The following is a 20,893-nucleotide window of genomic DNA, read 5'->3' on the forward strand; positions in this document are numbered from 1 at the left end:
AGCGAAAGCCCGATAAGCGAACTTAAGAATATCGCGATTTATGTGGTTACTTACGAGGCTATACGTGGAACCTTCGCAGTATCTGCCCTATAAAGTTTTGCGTGTTTTTCCTTCCTCTTAAAGCCTGTGGTGGTAAGATTTTTGAAAAAACATGCAAAGGTATAAAAAAGGCCCAATAAGTGAATCTAAGAATTTTGCGATTGATGAGGTTACTTACGAGGCTATATTTCGAACCTTAGCAGCAACTGCCCGAAGATCTGCCCTACACAGTTTTGCGTGTTTTTCCTTCCTCTTAAAGCCTGTGGTGGTAAGATTTTTGAAAAAACATGCAAAGGTATAGAAAAAGCCCGATAAGTGAATCTAAGAATTTTGCGATTGATGAGGTTACTTACGAGGCTATATTTGATGGTTAGATTCCCGAAAAATCGTGCAAATGTACAGAGAAAGCCCGATAAGTGAACATAAGAATTTCGCGATTTATGTGGTTACGTACGAGGCTATACTTCGACCCTTAGCAGCAGCTGCCCGAAGAAATGCCCTACACAGTTCTGCGTGTTTTACCTTCCACTGTAAGCCTGTGGTGGTAAGATTCCCGAAAAAACGTGCAAATGTACAGAGAAAGCCCGATAAGTGAACTTAAGCATTTCACGATTTATGTGGTTACATACGAGGCTATACTTCGAACCTTAGCAGCAGCTGCCAGAAGTTCTGCCCTATAAAGTTTTGCGTATTTTTCCGTACTTATTGAGCCTGTGGTGGGTAGATTGCCGAAAATACGTGCAAAAGTGCAGAGAAAGCCCGATAAGTGAACTTAAGAATTTCGCGATTTATGTGGTTACGTACAAGGCTATACATCGAACCTTAGCAGCAGCTGCCCAAAGATCTGCCCTACACACTCTGCGTGTTTTACCTTCCAGTTTAAGCCTGTGGTGGTAAGATTTTTGAAAAAACGTGCAAATGTATAGAAAAAGCCCGATAAGTGAATCTGAGAATTTCGCAATTTATGTGGTTACTTACGAGGCTATACATCGAACCTTAGCAGCAGCTGCCCAAAGATCTGCCCTACACAGTTCTGCGTGTTTTACCTTCCAGTTTAAGCCTGTGGTGGTAGGATTTCCGAAAATACGTGCAAAAGTGCAGGGAAAGCCCGATAAGTGAACTTAAGAATTTCGCGATTTCTGTGGTTACTTACGAGGCTATACTTGGAATCATAGCAGTAACTGCCCTATAAAGCTTTGCGTGTTTTTCCTTCCTCTTAAAGCCTGTGGTGGTAAGATTTTTGAAAAAACATGCAAAGGTATAGAAAAAGCCCGATAAGTGAATCTAAGAATTTTGCGATTTATGTGGTTACTTACGAAGCTATACTTCGACCCTTAGCAGTAACTGCCCGAAGATCTGCCCTATAATATTTTGCGTATTTTTCCGTACTCATTGAGCCTGTGGTGGGTAGATTACCGAAAATACGTGCAAAAGTACAGCGAAAGCCCGATAAGTGAACTTAAGAATATCGCGATTTATGTGGTTACTTACGAGGCTATACGTGGAACCTTCGCAGTAACTGCCCGAAGATCTGCCCTATAAAGTTTTGCGTGTTTTTCCTTCCTCTTAAAGCCTGTGGTGGTAAGATTTTTGAAAAAACATGCAAAGGTATAGAAAAAGCCCAATAAGTGAATCTAAGAATTTTGCGATTGATGAGGTTACTTACGAGGCTATATTTCGAACCTTAGCAGCAGCTGCCCGAAGATATGCCCTACACAGTTCTGCGTGTTTTACCTTCCACTTTAAGCCTGTGGTGGTAAGATTTTTGAAAAAACGTGCAAAGGTATAGAAAAAGCCCGATAAGTGAACCTAAGAATTTCGCAATTTATAAGGTTACTTACGGGGCTGTACTTCGAACCTTAGCAGCAGCTGCTCGAAGACCTGCCCTACACAGTTTTGCGAATGTTTCCGTACACTTTGAGCCTGTGGTGGTTAGATTCCCGAAAAAACGTGCAAATGTACAGAGTATGCCCGATAAGTGAACTTAAGAATTTCACGATTTATGTGGTTACTTACGAGGCTATATTTCGAACCTTAGCAGCAGCTGCGCGAAGATATGCCCTACACAGTTCTGCGTGTTTTATCTTCCACTTTAAGCCTGGGGTGGTAAGATCCCCGAAAAAACGTGCAAATGTACAGAGAAAGCCCGATAAGTGAACTTAAGAATTTCGCTATTAACGTGGTTACTTACGAGGCTATACTTCGACCTTAGCAGTAACTGCCCAAAGATCTGCCTTACACAGTTTTGCGTTTTTCTACGTCCTCTTTGAGACTGTTGTGGTAAGATTTTTGAAAAAACGTGCAAATGTATAGAAAAAACCCCATAAGTGAACCTAAGAATTTCGCGATTTATGTGGTTATTTACGAGGCTATATTTCGAACTTTAGCAGCAGCTGCCCGAAGATATGCCCTACACAGTTCTGCGTGTTTTTCCTTCCTCTTAAAGCCTGTGGTGGTAAGATTTTTGAAAAAACATGCAAAGGTATAGAAAAAGCCCGATAAGTGAATCTAAGAATTTTGCGATTGATGAGGTTACTTACGAGGCTATATTTGATGGTTAGATTCCCGAAAAATCGTGCAAATGTACAGAGAAAGCCCGATAAGTGAACATAAGAATTTCGCGATTTATGTGGTTACGTACGAGGCTATACTTCGACCCTTAGCAGCAGCTGCCCGAAGAAATGCCCTACACAGTTCTGCGTGTTTTACCTTCCACTGTAAGCCTGTGGTGGTAAGATTCCCGAAAAAACGTGCAAATGTACAGAGAAAGCCCGATAAGTGAACTTAAGCATTTCACGATTTATGTGGTTACATACGAGGCTATACTTCGAACCTTAGCAGCAGCTGCCAGAAGTTCTGCCCTATAAAGTTTTGCGTATTTTTCCGTACTTATTGAGCCTGTGGTGGGTAGATTGCCGAAAATACGTGCAAAAGTGCAGAGAAAGCCCGATAAGTGAACTTAAGAATTTCGCGATTTATGTGGTTACGTACAAGGCTATACATCGAACCTTAGCAGCAGCTGCCCAAAGATCTGCCCTACACACTCTGCGTGTTTTACCTTCCAGTTTAAGCCTGTGGTGGTAAGATTTTTGAAAAAACGTGCAAATGTATAGAAAAAGCCCGATAAGTGAATCTGAGAATTTCGCAATTTATGTGGTTACTTACGAGGCTATACATCGAACCTTAGCAGCAGCTGCCCAAAGATCTGCCCTACACAGTTCTGCGTGTTTTACCTTCCAGTTTAAGCCTGTGGTGGTAGGATTTCCGAAAATACGTGCAAAAGTGCAGGGAAAGCCCGATAAGTGAACTTAAGAATTTCGCGATTTCTGTGGTTACTTACGAGGCTATACTTGGAATCATAGCAGTAACTGCCCTATAAAGCTTTGCGTGTTTTTCCTTCCTCTTAAAGCCTGTGGTGGTAAGATTTTTGAAAAAACATGCAAAGGTATAGAAAAAGCCCGATAAGTGAATCTAAGAATTTTGCGATTTATGTGGTTACTTACGAAGCTATACTTCGACCCTTAGCAGTAACTGCCCGAAGATCTGCCCTATAATATTTTGCGTATTTTTCCGTACTCATTGAGCCTGTGGTGGGTAGATTACCGAAAATACGTGCAAAAGTACAGCGAAAGCCCGATAAGTGAACTTAAGAATATCGCGATTTATGTGGTTACTTACGAGGCTATACGTGGAACCTTCGCAGTAACTGCCCGAAGATCTGCCCTATAAAGTTTTGCGTGTTTTTCCTTCCTCTTAAAGCCTGTGGTGGTAAGATTTTTGAAAAAACATGCAAAGGTATAGAAAAAGCCCAATAAGTGAATCTAAGAATTTTGCGATTGATGAGGTTACTTACGAGGCTATATTTCGAACCTTAGCAGCAGCTGCCCGAAGATATGCCCTACACAGTTCTGCGTGTTTTACCTTCCACTTTAAGCCTGTGGTGGTAAGATTCCGGAAAAAACGTGCAAAAGTACAGAGAAAGACCGATAAGTGAACTTAAGAATATCGCGATTTGTGTGGTTACTTACGAGGCTATACTTGGAATCATAGCAGTAACTGCCCTATAAAGCTTTGCGTGTTTTTCCTTCCTCTTAAAGCCTGTGGTGGTAAGATTTTTGAAAAAACATGCAAAGGTATAGAAAAAGCCCAATAAGTGAATCTAAGAATTTTGCGATTGATGAGGTTACTTACGAGGCTATATTTCGAACCTTAGCAGCAGCTGCCCGAAGATATGCCCTACACAGTTCTGCGTGTTTTACCTTCCACTGTAAGCCTGTGGTGGTAAGATTCCCGAAAAAACGTGCAAATGTACAGAGAAAGCCCGATAAGTGAACTTAAGCATTTCACGATTTATGTGGTTACATACGAGGCTATACTTCGAACCTTAGCAGCAGCTGCCAGAAGTTCTGCCCTATAAAGTTTTGCGTATTGTTCCGTACTCATTGAGCCTGTTGTAGGTAGATTCCCGAAAATACGTGCAAAAGTACAGAGAAAGCCCGATAAGTCAACTTAAGAATTTCACGATTTATGTGGTTACATACGAGGCTATACTTCGAACCTTAGCAGCAGCTGCCAGAAGTTCTGCCCTATAAAGTTTTGCGTATTTTTCCGTACTTATTGAGCCTGTGGTGGGTAGATTGCCGAAAATACGTGCAAACGTGCAGAGAAAGCCCGATAAGTGAACTTAAGAATTTCGCGATTTATGTGGTTACGTACAAGGCTATACATCGAACCTTAGCAGCAGCTGCCCAAATATCTGCCCTACACAGTTCTGCGTGTTTTACCTTCCAGTTTAAGCCTGTGGTGGTAGGATTTCCGAAAAAACGTGCTAATGTACAGAAAAAGCCCGATAAGTGAACCTAAGAATTTCGCGATTAACGGGGTTACTTACGAGAATATACTACGGCCCTTAGCAGTAACTGCCCAAAGATCTGCCCTACACAGTTTTGCGTTTTTTTACGTCCTCTTTGAGCCTGTTATGGTAAGATTTTTGAAAAAACGTGCAAATGTATAGAAAAAGCCCGATAAGTGAATCTAAGAATTTTGCGATTGATGAGGATACTTACGAGGTTATATTTCGAACCTTCGCAGCAGCTGCCCGAAGATATGCCCTACACAGTTCTGCGTGTTTTACCTTCCAGTTTAAGCCTGTGGTGGTAGGATTTCCGAAAATACGTGCAAGAGTGCAGAGAAAGCCCGATAAGTGAACTTAAGAATTTCGCGATTTCTGTGGTTACTTACGAGGCTCTACTTCGACCCTTAGCAGTAACTGCCCGAAGATCTGCCCTATAATATTTTGCGTATTTTTCCGTACTCATTGAGCCTGTGGTGGGTAGATTACCGAAAATACGTGCAAAAGTACAGCGAAAGCCCGATAAGTGAACTTAAGAATATCGCGATTTATGTGGTTACTTACGAGGCTATACGTGGAACCTTCGCAGTAACTGCCCGAAGATCTGCCCTATAAAGTTTTGCGTGTTTTTCCTTCCTCTTAAAGCCTGTGGTGGTAAGATTTTTGAAAAAACATGCAAAGGTATAGAAAAAGCCCGATAAGTGAATCTAAGAATTTTGCGATTTATGTGGTTACTTACGAAGCTATACTTCGACCCTTAGCAGTAACTGCCCGAAGATCTGCCCTATAATATTTTGCGTATTTTTCCGTACTCATTGAGCCTGTGGTGGGTAGATTACCGAAAATACGTGCAAAAGTACAGCGAAAGCCCGATAAGTGAACTTAAGAATATCGCGATTTATGTGGTTACTTACGAGGCTATACGTGGAACCTTCGCAGTAACTGCCCGAAGATCTGCCCTATAAAGTTTTGCGTGTTTTTCCTTCCTCTTAAAGCCTGTGGTGGTAAGATTTTTGAAAAAACATGCAAAGGTATAGAAAAAGCCCGATATGTGAATCTAAGAATTTTGCGATTGATGAGGATACTTACGAGGTTATATTTCGAACCTTAGCAGCAGCTGCCCGAAGATATGCCCTACACAGTTCTGTGTGTTTTACGTTCCACTTTAAGCCTGTGGTGGTAAGATTCCCGAAAAATCGTGCAAATGTACAGAGAAAGCCCGATAAGTGAACATAAGAATTTCGCGATTTATGTGCTTACGTACGAAGCTATACTTCGAACCTTAGCAGTAGCTGCCCAAAGATCTGCCCTAAAAAGTTTTGCGTTTTTCCCCGTCCTCTTTGAACCTGTGGCGGTTAGATTCCCAGAAAAACGTGCAAAAGTACAGAGAATGCCCGATAAGTGAACTTACGAATTTCGCGATTTATGTGGTTACGTACGAGGCTATACTTCGAACCTTAGCAGCAGCTGCCAGAAGATCTGCCATACACAGTTCTGCGTGATTTACCTTCCACTTTAAGCCTATGGTGGTAGGATTTCCGAAAAAACGTGCAAATGTACAGAAAAAGCCCGATAAGTGAACCTAAGAATTTCGCGATTTATGTGGTTACTTACGAAGCTATACTTCGACCCTTAGCAGTAACTGCCCGAAGATCTGCCCTATAAAGTTTTGCGTATTTTTCCGTACTCATTGAGCCTGTGGTGGGTAGATTCCCGAAAATACGTGTAAAAGTACAGCGAAAGCCCGATAAGCGAACTTAAGAATATCGCGATTTATGTGGTTACTTACGAGGCTATACGTGGAACCTTCGCAGTATCTGCCCTATAAAGTTTTGCGTGTTTTTCCTTCCTCTTAAAGCCTGTGGTGGTAAGATTTTTGAAAAAACATGCAAAGGTATAAAAAAGGCCCAATAAGTGAATCTAAGAATTTTGCGATTGATGAGGTTACTTACGAGGCTATATTTCGAACCTTAGCAGCAACTGCCCGAAGATCTGCCCTACACAGTTTTGCGTGTTTTTCCTTCCTCTTAAAGCCTGTGGTGGTAAGATTTTTGAAAAAACATGCAAAGGTATAGAAAAAGCCCGATAAGTGAACTTAAGACTATCGCGATTTATGTGGTTACTTACGAGGCTATACTTGGAACCTTAGCAGTAACTGCCCGTAGATCTGCCCTAAACAGTTTTGCGTTTTACTACGACCACTTTGAGCCTGTGGTGATTAGATACCCGAAAAAACGTGCAGAGGTATAGAAAAACCCCGATAAGTGAACATAAGAATATCGCGATTTATGTGGTTACTTACGAGGCTATATTTCGAACTTTAGCAGCAGCTGCCCGAAGATATGCCCTACACAGTTCTGCGTGTTTTTCCTTCCTCTTAAAGCCTGTGGTAGTAAGATTTTTGAAAAAACATGCAAAGGTATAGAAAAAGCCCGATAAGTGAATCTAAGAATTTTGCGATTGATGAGGTTACTTACGAGGCTATATTTGATGGTTAGATTCCCGAAAAATCGTGCAAATGTACAGAGAAAGCCCGATAAGTGAACATAAGAATTTCGCGATTTATGTGGTTACGTACGAGGCTATACTTCGAACCTAGCAGCAGCTGCCCAAAGATCTGCCCTAAATAGTTTTGCGTTTTTCCCCGTCCTCTTTGAACCTGTGGTGGTTAGATTCCCAAAAAAACGTGCAAAGGTATAGAAAAAGCCCGATAAGTGGACTTAAGAATTTCGCGATTAACGGGGTTACTTACGAGGCTATACATCGAACCTTAGCAGCAGCTGCCCAAAGATCTGCCCTACACAGTTCTGCGTGTTTTACCTTCCAGTTTAAGCCTGTGGTGGTAGGATTTCCGAAAATACGTGCAAAAGTGCAGGGAAAGCCCGATAAGTGAACTTAAGAATTTCGCGATTTCTGTGGTTACTTACGAGGCTATACTTGGAATCATAGCAGTAACTGCCCTATAAAGCTTTGCGTGTTTTTCCTTCCTCTTAAAGCCTGTGGTGGTAAGATTTTTGAAAAAACATGCAAAGGTATAGAAAAAGCCCGATAAGTGAATCTAAGAATTTTGCGATTTATGTGGTTACTTACGAAGCTATACTTCGACCCTTAGCAGTAACTGCCCGAAGATCTGCCCTATAATATTTTGCGTATTTTTCCGTACTCATTGAGCCTGTGGTGGGTAGATTACCGAAAATACGTGCAAAAGTACAGCGAAAGCCCGATAAGTGAACTTAAGAATATCGCGATTTATGTGGTTACTTACGAGGCTATACGTGGAACCTTCGCAGTAACTGCCCGAAGATCTGCCCTATAAAGTTTTGCGTGTTTTTCCTTCCTCTTAAAGCCTGTGGTGGTAAGATTTTTGAAAAAACATGCAAAGGTATAGAAAAAGCCCAATAAGTGAATCTAAGAATTTTGCGATTGATGAGGTTACTTACGAGGCTATATTTCGAACCTTAGCAGCAGCTGCCCGAAGATATGCCCTACACAGTTCTGCGTGTTTTACCTTCCACTTTAAGCCTGTGGTGGTAAGATTCCGGAAAAAACGTGCAAAAGTACAGAGAAAGACCGATAAGTGAACTTAAGAATATCGCGATTTGTGTGGTTACTTACGAGGCTATACTTGGAATCATAGCAGTAACTGCCCTATAAAGCTTTGCGTGTTTTTCCTTCCTCTTAAAGCCTGTGGTGGTAAGATTTTTGAAAAAACATGCAAAGGTATAGAAAAAGCCCAATAAGTGAATCTAAGAATTTTGCGATTGATGAGGTTACTTACGAGGCTATATTTCGAACCTTAGCAGCAGCTGCCCGAAGATATGCCCTACACAGTTCTGCGTGTTTTACCTTCCACTGTAAGCCTGTGGTGGTAAGATTCCCGAAAAAACGTGCAAATGTACAGAGAAAGCCCGATAAGTGAACTTAAGCATTTCACGATTTATGTGGTTACATACGAGGCTATACTTCGAACCTTAGCAGCAGCTGCCAGAAGTTCTGCCCTATAAAGTTTTGCGTATTGTTCCGTACTCATTGAGCCTGTTGTAGGTAGATTCCCGAAAATACGTGCAAAAGTACAGAGAAAGCCCGATAAGTCAACTTAAGAATTTCACGATTTATGTGGTTACATACGAGGCTATACTTCGAACCTTAGCAGCAGCTGCCAGAAGTTCTGCCCTATAAAGTTTTGCGTATTTTTCCGTACTTATTGAGCCTGTGGTGGGTAGATTGCCGAAAATACGTGCAAAAGTGCAGAGAAAGCCCGATAAGTGAACTTAAGAATTTCGCGATTTATGTGGTTACGTACAAGGCTATACATCGAACCTTAGCAGCAGCTGCCCAAATATCTGCCCTACACAGTTCTGCGTGTTTTACCTTCCAGTTTAAGCCTGTGGTGGTAGGATTTCCGAAAAAACGTGCTAATGTACAGAAAAAGCCCGATAAGTGAACCTAAGAATTTCGCGATTAACGGGGTTACTTACGAGAATATACTACGGCCCTTAGCAGTAACTGCCCAAAGATCTGCCCTACACAGTTTTGCGTTTTTTTACGTCCTCTTTGAGCCTGTTATGGTAAGATTTTTGAAAAAACGTGCAAATGTATAGAAAAAGCCCGATAAGTGAATCTAAGAATTTTGCGATTGATGAGGATACTTACGAGGTTATATTTCGAACCTTCGCAGCAGCTGCCCGAAGATATGCCCTACACAGTTCTGCGTGTTTTACCTTCCAGTTTAAGCCTGTGGTGGTAGGATTTCCGAAAATACGTGCAAGAGTGCAGAGAAAGCCCGATAAGTGAACTTAAGAATTTCGCGATTTCTGTGGTTACTTACGAGGCTCTACTTCGACCCTTAGCAGTAACTGCCCGAAGATCTGCCCTATAATATTTTGCGTATTTTTCCGTACTCATTGAGCCTGTGGTGGGTAGATTACCGAAAATACGTGCAAAAGTACAGCGAAAGCCCGATAAGTGAACTTAAGAATATCGCGATTTATGTGGTTACTTACGAGGCTATACGTGGAACCTTCGCAGTAACTGCCCGAAGATCTGCCCTATAAAGTTTTGCGTGTTTTTCCTTCCTCTTAAAGCCTGTGGTGGTAAGATTTTTGAAAAAACATGCAAAGGTATAGAAAAAGCCCGATAAGTGAATCTAAGAATTTTGCGATTTATGTGGTTACTTACGAAGCTATACTTCGACCCTTAGCAGTAACTGCCCGAAGATCTGCCCTATAATATTTTGCGTATTTTTCCGTACTCATTGAGCCTGTGGTGGGTAGATTACCGAAAATACGTGCAAAAGTACAGCGAAAGCCCGGTAAGTGAACTTAAGAATATCGCGATTTATGTGGTTACTTACGAGGCTATACGTGGAACCTTCGCAGTAACTGCCCGAAGATCTGCCCTATAAAGTTTTGCGTGTTTTTCCTTCCTCTTAAAGCCTGTGGTGGTAAGATTTTTGAAAAAACATGCAAAGGTATAGAAAAAGCCCGATATGTGAATCTAAGAATTTTGCGATTGATGAGGATACTTACGAGGTTATATTTCGAACCTTAGCAGCAGCTGCCCGAAGATATGCCCTACACAGTTCTGTGTGTTTTACCTTCCACTTTAAGCCTGTGGTGGTAAGATTCCCGAAAAATCGTGCAAATGTACAGAGAAAGCCCGATAAGTGAACATAAGAATTTCGCGATTTATGTGCTTACGTACGAAGCTATACTTCGACCCTTAGCAGTAACTGCCCGAAGATCTGCCCTATAATATTTTGCGTATTTTTCCGTCCTCTTTGAACCTGTGGCGGTTAGATTCCCAGAAAAACGTGCAAAAGTACAGAGAATGCCCGATAAGTGAACTTACGAATTTCGCGATTTATGTGGTTACGTACGAGGCTATACTTCGAACCTTAGCAGCAGCTGCCAGAAGATCTGCCATACACAGTTCTGCGTGATTTACCTTCCACTTTAAGCCTATGGTGGTAGGATTTCCGAAAAAACGTGCAAATGTACAGAAAAAGCCCGATAAGTGAACCTAAGAATTTCGCGATTTATGTGGTTACTTACGAAGCTATACTTCGACCCTTAGCAGTAACTGCCCGAAGATCTGCCCTATAAAGTTTTGCGTATTTTTCCGTACTCATTGAGCCTGTGGTGGGTAGATTCCCGAAAATACGTGTAAAAGTACAGCGAAAGCCCGATAAGCGAACTTAAGAATATCGCGATTTATGTGGTTACTTACGAGGCTATACGTGGAACCTTCGCAGTATCTGCCCTATAAAGTTTTGCGTGTTTTTCCTTCCTCTTAAAGCCTGTGGTGGTAAGATTTTTGAAAAAACATGCAAAGGTATAAAAAAGGCCCAATAAGTGAATCTAAGAATTTTGCGATTGATGAGGTTACTTACGAGGCTATATTTCGAACCTTAGCAGCAACTGCCCGAAGATCTGCCCTACACAGTTTTGCGTGTTTTTCCTTCCTCTTAAAGCCTGTGGTGGTAAGATTTTTGAAAAAACATGCAAAGGTATAGAAAAAGCCCGATAAGTGAACTTAAGACTATCGCGATTTATGTGGTTACTTACGAGGCTATACTTGGAACCTTAGCAGTAACTGCCCGTAGATCTGCCCTAAACAGTTTTGCGTTTTACTACGACCACTTTGAGCCTGTGGTGATTAGATACCCGAAAAAACGTGCAGAGGTATAGAAAAACCCCGATAAGTGAACATAAGAATATCGCGATTTATGTGGTTACTTACGAGGCTATATTTCGAACTTTAGCAGCAGCTGCCCGAAGATATGCCCTACACAGTTCTGCGTGTTTTTCCTTCCTCTTAAAGCCTGTGGTAGTAAGATTTTTGAAAAAACATGCAAAGGTATAGAAAAAGCCCGATAAGTGAATCTAAGAATTTTGCGATTGATGAGGTTACTTACGAGGCTATATTTGATGGTTAGATTCCCGAAAAATCGTGCAAATGTACAGAGAAAGCCCGATAAGTGAACATAAGAATTTCGCGATTTATGTGGTTACGTACGAGGCTATACTTCGAACCTAGCAGCAGCTGCCCAAAGATCTGCCCTAAATAGTTTTGCGTTTTTCCCCGTCCTCTTTGAACCTGTGGTGGTTAGATTCCCAAAAAAACGTGCAAAGGTATAGAAAAAGCCCGATAAGTGGACTTAAGCATTTCACGATTTATGTGGTTACATACGAGGCTATACTTCGAACCTTAGCAGCAGCTGCCAGAAGTTCTGCCCTATAAAGTTTTGCGTATTTTTCCGTACTTATTGAGCCTGTGGTGGGTAGATTCCCGAAAAATCGTGCAAATGTACAGAGAAAGCCCGATAAGTGAACATAAGAATTTCGCGATTTATGTGGTTACGTACGAGGCTATACTTCGAACCTAGCAGCAGCTGCCCAAAGATCTGCCCTAAATAGTTTTGCGTTTTTCCCCGTCCTCTTTGAACCTGTGGTGGTTAGATTCCCAAAAAAACGTGCAAAGGTATAGAAAAAGCCCGATAAGTGGACTTAAGCATTTCACGATTTATGTGGTTACATACGAGGCTATACTTCGAACCTTAGCAGCAGCTGCCAGAAGTTCTGCCCTATAAAGTTTTGCGTATTTTTCCGTACTTATTGAGCCTGTGGTGGGTAGATTGCCGAAAAAACATGCAAAGGTATAGAAAAAGCCCGATATGTGAATCTAAGAATTTCGCGATTAACGGGGTTACTTACGAGGCTATATTTCGAACCTTAGCAGCAGCTGCCCAAAGATCTGCCCTACTCAGTTTTGCGTTTTTCTCCGTCCTCTTTGAACCTGTGGTGGTTAGATTCCCAGAAAAACGTGCAAAAGTACAGAGAATGCCCGATAAGTGAACTTAAGAATTTCGCGATTTATGTGGTTACGTACGAGGCTATACTTCGAACCTTAGCAGCAGCTGCCCAAAGATATGCCCTACACAGTTTTGCGTGTTTTACTTCCACTTTAAGCCTGTGGTGGTAAGATTCTCGAAAATACGTGCAAAAGTACAGAGAAAGCCCGATAAGTGAACATAATAATTTCACGATTTATGTGGTTACTTACGAGGCTATATTTCGAACCTTAGCAGCAGCTGCCCGAAGATATGCCCTCCACAGTTCTGCGTGTTTTACCTTCCACTTTAAGCCTGTGGTGGTAAGATTCCCGAAAAAACGTGCAAATGTACAGAGAAAGCCCGATAAGTGAACTTAAGAATTTCGCGATTAACGTGGTTACTTACGAGGCAATACTTCGAACCTTAGCAGCAGCTGCCAAAAGATTTGCCCTACACAGTTTTGCGTTTTACTACGACCACTTTGAGCCTGTTGTGGTAAGATTCCCAAAAAAACGTGCAAAGGTATAGAAAAAGCCCGATAAGTGAACTTAAGAATATCGCGATTTATGTGGTTACTTGCGAGGCTGTACTTCGAACCTTAGCAGCAGCTGCCCGAAGATCTGACCCATAAAGTTTTGCGAATGTTTCCGTACTCTTTGAGCCTGTGGTGGTTAGATTCCCGAAAAAACGTGCAAATGTACAGAGAAAGCCCAATAAGTGAACGTAAGCATTTCACGATTTATGTGGTTACTCACGAGGCTATACTTCTACCCTTAGCAGTAACTGCCCGAAGATCTGCCCTATAAAGTTTTACGTGTTTTTCCTTCCTCTTAAAGACTGTCGAATCTATGAATTTTGCGATTGATGAGGTTACATACGAGGCTATATTTTGAACCTTAGCAGCAGCTGCCAGAAGATCTGCCCTACACAGTTCTGCGTGTTTTACCTTCCACTTTAAGCCTGTGGTGGTAAGATTCCCGAAAAAACGTGCAAATGTACACAAAATGCCCGATAAGTGTACGTAAGAACTTCGCTATTTATGAGGTTACTTACGGGGCAATACTTTGGCCTAGTGATGGGCGATTCTTCAAAAAAGTATCGATGCCAAAGAATCGAATCGTCAAAAGAATCGATTTCTGAAAATCGATTATTTTCAAAAATAATCGAAGTATCGATGTCAGAATCGATACCAAATTTTCGTAGCGCGAAAAATTAAACAATTAATAATTAATTGAACATCAAATTAATACTGATAAGGTTATTTATTAATGAATGTATATAAAAATACATTAAATTTTAATTATTAAAACGGATATATATTATACATGATTTTAAGAAAAATCGTGATCACTTGATTTCAACTTTTTGAACTTGATTGAATCTTTCGAAATTGTAAAATTCCTCGCTTCAAGTTGCTTTTTAAAAAATCTCGTGAATTCATTTCATTAATGTATGTATATTATACAGCTGAAAATAAAATAATAAAAATTAATAACTTTCCATTTAAATATTATTAGTATCTTATGACTATTAAACATAATCTATTAAAACGTAAAAAGCAGTATTAATCAAAATCACCTCATTTTTTTACATTTACACAGGAAATCAAAATTAATAAATGCTGGGGAAATGTGTTATTAGATTGTTGAATTTAATTATATTATATTCTACACAACCACACAACAATCGAACATCTGTAACATGCCTTTTGATGATACTTACAATGACAATAAAATTATAATGTTTATAATACAATGATATAATATATAATACATTTAATTAAATACATAATGAATGTCTTAAAACTAATTCACTTTAAACCATTCTTCCAGCGTGCAATTTCCCAAAAATAAAAGCATGTTTAGTCTATTACCAGTAAGTCGGTTCCGCCTGTCTCTCTTCGTATTGCCCGCTTTCGAAAACAGTCGTTCCGACGAAACGCTTGTAGCAAGCGTTGCTAGTACACGTGTAGCTAATTTACTCAATACTGGGAAATTCACTTGTAAATTTTGCCAATACACAAAAATGTTTTCCGTTCTGGAAAGTAATTGTAATTTGATATACCCTTCGATTTCTATATTTGTGTCGCTCGCAGAAAATGACAATGTAGATTGCTGAGATTGCTCCAAAATACTATCATGTATGTCCCAAATACTATTTGAATTTACTGTATTTACAGCTGTCGGTCTAGGTTTAGGATCTACTGGCTTCATTGTTTCGACCTCTTTTCGTATTCGAGCTAAAGCTGACGAAACAGCACAAGGGTCTTTAAAGTGAATTTTTTTGAACCTCGGATCCAATAAAGTTGAAACGGCGAGAAGAGAACACATTTCAATGTTTTTGAATCTGTTTGCTATTGCAGTTTGTAGTTTAGTTTTAAATAATTCTCCTACTTCTGTTGTGGGAACTGTTGAACAGATTTTCTGCTTCATGCAATTGATGATTGGAATAATTAAACTACATGTAGGGTAATCATCGCCACTGATCTCTGTAATTACGGTTTTTATCGGTTCCATAATAGGCAATATATCTTTAACTATACTTATCTCTTCTCTAGTTAATAAGTTTAGAGGCTTTTCGCACTTATTTATTGCGTTATAAATATATGGCTCTAGTAAAATATATCGTTCCAGCATTTCAATTTTTGTGGTCCAGCGAGTAGGGACATCAAGCTTCAATTTTAAAATAGTTCCTTCCGTTTTTCCATCCTTTAGCTGCATTTCTTTCAGTTTATCCGACGCCGGTATGCTTCGCTTCATTTGAGTAACAATGGCTTTAACTTTATCAATGATTGTATTGAATTCTTTAAAATTATTAAGCGCATCGGGTAACAGGTGAGAGACCACGTGAGCGATGCAGACAAGATGTTTGTCTTTACCTAGCAAATCGATACCAGCTTTCTTAATATTTGGCGCTCCGTCGGTGATCATCGCTGTAACTTTGTCCTTCTTAATTTTAAAATCATCAAATATATTTTGGATTGATTTCATCAGATATTCGGAGGTGTGATTTTCATAAAGTGGGAAGCAGCCTAGCACTCTTCCTGTCATTGCCGAGTTATTTACATAGTGTATTGTTATACCTATGTAACTCTGATTCGAGGAATCGGTCCAATTGTCAGCTGTGAGACAATAATAAGGCACATCCTCTAATTCTTTTATAAAAGCTTCTTTCATAATGTTATACCTAGATTCAAGTTTCCGGGTCATCGTTTTTTTTGATGGAACCTTGTATAAAGGTGCCAACAGTTTTATCAACTCCTTGAAACCTTCAAACTCTACTATCGAAACAGGCAGTGTATCTTTACAGATCATGTATAGAATGGTGTTTGAAATTTTATCCGACGAAGAACCACCATCTACAAATAAAAAATTGTAAATATGTTATAAAAAATTGTAAATATGTTATACAAAATTGTAAATATACTATAAAAAATTGTAAATATGTTATGAAAAAATGGAAGATTAAATTCATATTTTTGATTTACCTTTGAACGAGGTTATGCGAGCGAAGGCATCTTTAATTCCGCAAGGCTTTGCTATAAACTGTAAATGTAAGATATTTTTAAAAGATATTAAAAAACTAAATGAATCATGATAAATAAATTATTACTTACGTTAGATTGTTTTGTTACTGTATTACTTTTTAAATTTTGTTTAAGTGGCTGAATCGTAGCTGAAGGAGTTGACTGAGTCGATTTGTTCCTTTTTGGTTCAATGTCGTTTTCGACGTTTTCTAATGATCGTTTCACAGCTTTGGTTTGTGTTTCTGTAGGTGGTGTAGAGTTAGAGTTTTCAAAAAAAAGCGGATGTGCACTTCGCAAGTGTTTTAACATATTAGTTGTGTTCCCACATGTTTTGTATTGCTTTTGACAATAATTACATATTAAATAATCCTTTTCTTTTGCCTTTGAAATATGCATCCAAATTGTTGATTTTTTTGGTTGAAGTTTGGAGCTAAAAGATTTATCATCTTGTACATGTGTTCGATCTGTTTGGGGAGTTTCTGGTACTGTAATGTTCTGAGATCCTTCATTTTTTTCGCTATTGTCTGTCTGTTTTTCCACTTGAGGTACCAGAGGTTCCGATTCTTGCATCCTGCCTTCATTATGATCATCAGTAGCACAATAATCTACTGGATCAGAATAATAGTTTTCGTGTACGTTTGCGTAATATGTGGTACCACGTCCTGGACGGAATTTGAAATTATAAAATTAATTAATGGATTGTAAATATATTATGACGGTCGAACATACGCGTAAATTTAGATATCTATGTGAAATTTGTACAATAAGTAGATACAATTACCATCTTGAGGATAAATAACTTTATCATCTGTAATATCAAAAGACGGAAACATTTTCAAGCATGCATGGTTATTGGCTTCAACCAATTTGAATTTTTCTTTGCAGTATCCACAAGAGTGAATCTATAATAAAGTTTAATAAAAACAATTATTTTCATTAATTAAAACGTACCAGTGCATTTAAGATACTCACTTGATCCATTTTACCTTCACGGCGTTCATAAAAGTTTAGTCAGCAGACCCAGGCAGCACACAGCACTTATTGCGAGACACAAGCGATTTAGATGTGATTTAGAGGTTAGACTCACGTAGATGTTTTCTCTCTCTCTCTCTCTCTCTCTCTCTCTCTCTCCCTCGTCAGCTCAGAGTGGTAACTGACTAGAGAAAGAGAACAGAGACTACGGAAAATATATAGATATGTATACTGATTCCCTCTCCCCCCCCCCTGTTTTCGTGCGACACGATTCGATTCTCAGTTCAAAAAGAATCGATTCCCGAGAATCGCTTGTCGAAAATAATCGACGAAATAATCGATTCTCCAAGAAAATAATCGTCGATTTTTAAAGAATCGAGTAGAATCGCCCATCACTACTTTGGCCCATAGCAGTAACTGCCAGAAGATCTGCCCTACACAGTTCTGCGTGTTTTACCTTCCACTTTAAGCCTGTCGTGGTAAGATTCTCGAAAATACGAGCAAAAGTACAGAGAAAGCCCGATAAGTGAACTTAAGAATTTCGCGATTTATGTGGTTACTTACGATGCTATATTTCGAACCTTAGCAGCAGCTGCCAGAAGATCTGCCATACAGTGTTTTGCGTTTTTCTCCGTCCTCTATGAGCCTGTTGTGCTAAGATTTTTGAAAAAACGTGCAAAGGTATAGAAAAAGCCCGATAAGTGAACCTAAGAATTTCGCAATTTATAAGGTTACTTACGGGGCTGTACTTCGAACCTTAGCAGCAGCTGCTCGAAGACCTGCCCTACACAGTTCTGCGTGTTTTTCCTTCCTCTTAAAGCCTGTGGTGGTAAGATTTTTGAAAAAACATGCAAAGGTATAGAAAAAGCCCGATAAGTGAATCTAAGAATTTTGCGATTGATGAGGTTACTTACGAGGCTATATTTGATGGTTAGATTCCCGAAAAATCGTGCAAATGTACAGAGAAAGCCCGATAAGTGAACATAAGAATTTCGCGATTTATGTGGTTACGTACGAGGCTATACTTCGACCCTTAGCAGCAGCTGCCCGAAGAAATGCCCTACACAGTTCTGCGTGTTTTACCTTCCACTGTAAGCCTGTGGTGGTAAGATTCCCGAAAAAACGTGCAAATGTACAGAGAAAGCCCGATAAGTGAACTTAAGCATTTCACGATTTATGTGGTTACATACGAGGCTATACTTCGAACCTTAGCAGCAGCTGCCAGAAGTTCTGCCCTATAAAGTTTTGCGTATTTTTCCGTACTTATTGAGCCTGTGGTGGGTAGATTGCCGAAAATACGTGCAAAAGTGCAGAGAAAGCCCGATAAGTGAACTTAAGAATTTCGCGATTTATGTGGTTACGTACAAGGCTATACATCGAACCTTAGCAGCAGCTGCCCAAAGATCTGCCCTACACACTCTGCGTGTTTTACCTTCCAGTTTAAGCCTGTGGTGGTAGGATTTCCGAAAAAATGTGCTAATGTACAGAAAAAGCCCGATAAGTGAACCTAAGAATTTCGCGATTAACGGGGTTACTTACGAGAATATACTACGGCCCTTAGCAGTAACTGCCCAAAGATCTGCCCTACACAGTTTTGCGTTTTTCTACGTGCTCTTTGGGCCTGTTATGGTAAGATTTTTGAAAAAACGTGTAAATGTATAGAAAAAGCCCGATAAGCGAACGTAAGAATTTCGCGATTTATGAGGTTACATACGAGGCTATACTTCGAACCTTAGCAGCAGCTGCCAGAAGATCTGCCATACACAGTTTTGCGTATTTTTCCGTACTCATTGAGCCTGTGGTGGGTAGATTCCCGAAAATACGTGCAAAAGTACAGCGAAAGCCCGATAAGTGAACATAAGAATATCCCGATTTATGTGGTTACTTACGAGGCTATACTTGGAACCTTAGCAGTAACTGCCCGAAGATCTGCCCTATAAAGTTTTGCGTGTTTTTCCTTCCTCTTAAAGCCTGTGGTGGTAAGATTTTTGACAAAACATGCAAAGGTATAGAAAAAGCCCGATAAGTGAACTTATGAATATCGCGATTTATGTGGTTACTTGCGAGGCTATACTTGGAACCTTAGCAGTAACTGTCCGAAGATCTGCCCTATATAGTTTTGCGTGTTTTTCCTTCCTCTTAAAGCCTGTGGTGGTAAGATTCCCGAAAAAACGTGCAAAAGTACCGAGAAAGCCCGATAAGTGAACGTAAGAATTTCGCGATTTATGAGGTTACTTACGAGGCTATACTTCGAACCTTAGCAGCAGCTGCCCGATAATCTGACCTATAAAGTTTTGCGTATTTTTCCGTACTCATTGAGCCTGTGGTGGGTAGATTCCCGAAAATACGTGCAAAAGTACAGAGAAAGCCCAATTTGTGAGCCTAAGAATTTCGCGATTAACGGGGTTACTTACGAGGCTATACTTCGAACCTTAGCAGCAACTGCCCGAAGATCTGCGCTACACAGTTTTGCGTTTTACTACGACCACTTTGAGCCTGTGGTGATTAGATACCCGAAAAAACGTGCAGAGGTATAGAAAAAGCCCGATAAGTGAACATAAGAATATCGCGATTTATGTGGTTACTTACGAGGCTATATTTCGAACCTTAGCAGCAGCTGCCCGAAGATATGCCCTACACAGTTCTGCGTGTTTTACCTTCCAGTTTAAGCCTGTGGTGGTAAGATTTTTGAAAAAACATGCAAAGGTATAGAAAAAGCCCGATAAGTGAATCTAAGAATTTTGCGATTGATGAGGTTACTTACGAGGCTATATTTGATGGTTAGATTCCCGAAAAATCGTGCAAATGTACAGAGAAAGCCCGATAAGTGAACATAAGAATTTCGCGATTTATGTGGTTACGTACGAGGCTATACTTCGACCCTTAGCAGCAAGAAATGCCCTACACAGTTCTGCGTGTTTTACCTTCCACTGTAAGCCTGTGGTGGGTAGATTGCCGAAAATACGTGCAAAAGTGCAGAGAAAGCCCGATAAGTGAACTTAAGAATTTCGCGATTTATGTGGTTACGTACAAGGCTATACATCGAACCTTAGCAGCAGCTGCCCAAAGATCTGCCCTACACACTCTGCGTGTTTTACCTTCCAGTTTAAGCCTGTGGTGGTAGGATTTCCGAAAAAATGTGCTAATGTACAGAAAAAGCCCGATAAGTGAACCTAAGAATTTCGCGATTAACGGGGTTACTTACGAGAATATACTACGGCCCTTAGCAGTAACTGCCCAAAGATCTGCCCTACACAGTTTTGCGTTTTTCTACGTGCTCTTTGGGCCTGTTATGGTAAGATTTTTGAAAAAACGTGTAAATGTATAGAAAAAGCCCGATAAGCGAACGTAAGAATTTCGCGATTTATGAGGTTACATACGAGGCTATACTTCGAACCTTAGCAGCAGCTGCCAGAAGATCTGCCATACACAGTTTTGCGTATTTTTCCGTACTCATTGAGCCTGTGGTGGGTAGATTCCCGAAAATACGTGCAAAAGTACAGCGAAAGCCCGATAAGTGAACATAAGAATATCCCGATTTATGTGGTTACTTACGAGGCTATACTTGGAACCTTAGCAGTAACTGCCCGAAGATCTGCCCTATAAAGTTTTGCGTGTTTTTCCTTCCTCTTAAAGCCTGTGGTGGTAAGATTTTTGACAAAACATGCAA

The 20,893-nt window shown here is 40.2% G+C and overlaps 2 protein-coding genes across 2 annotated transcripts in view; both read right to left on the minus strand.

Annotated features, from left to right (window-relative positions):
* LOC103315356 overlaps window positions 1–20,893 on the minus strand; it is a 144,462-nt gene that overhangs the window by 25,524 nt on the left and 98,045 nt on the right. The gene's annotated exons all lie outside the window — the stretch shown is intronic.
* On the minus strand, window positions 14,445–17,368 carry LOC116417414 (zinc finger BED domain-containing protein 1-like). The gene is made up of 4 exons (XM_031930400.1): window positions 17,033–17,368; window positions 16,342–16,913; window positions 16,213–16,270; window positions 14,445–16,083 (listed from the first exon to the last, which is right to left on the minus strand). Exons 1-4 carry the CDS (start codon window positions 17,082–17,084, stop codon window positions 14,531–14,533), a joined length of 2,235 nt encoding a protein of 744 aa, XP_031786260.1. The 5' UTR covers window positions 17,085–17,368; the 3' UTR covers window positions 14,445–14,530.

The sequence above is a fragment of the Nasonia vitripennis genome, chromosome 4, assembly GCF_009193385.2.
Source record: "Nasonia vitripennis strain AsymCx chromosome 4, Nvit_psr_1.1, whole genome shotgun sequence".
Lineage (NCBI taxonomy): Eukaryota > Metazoa > Arthropoda > Insecta > Hymenoptera > Pteromalidae > Nasonia > Nasonia vitripennis.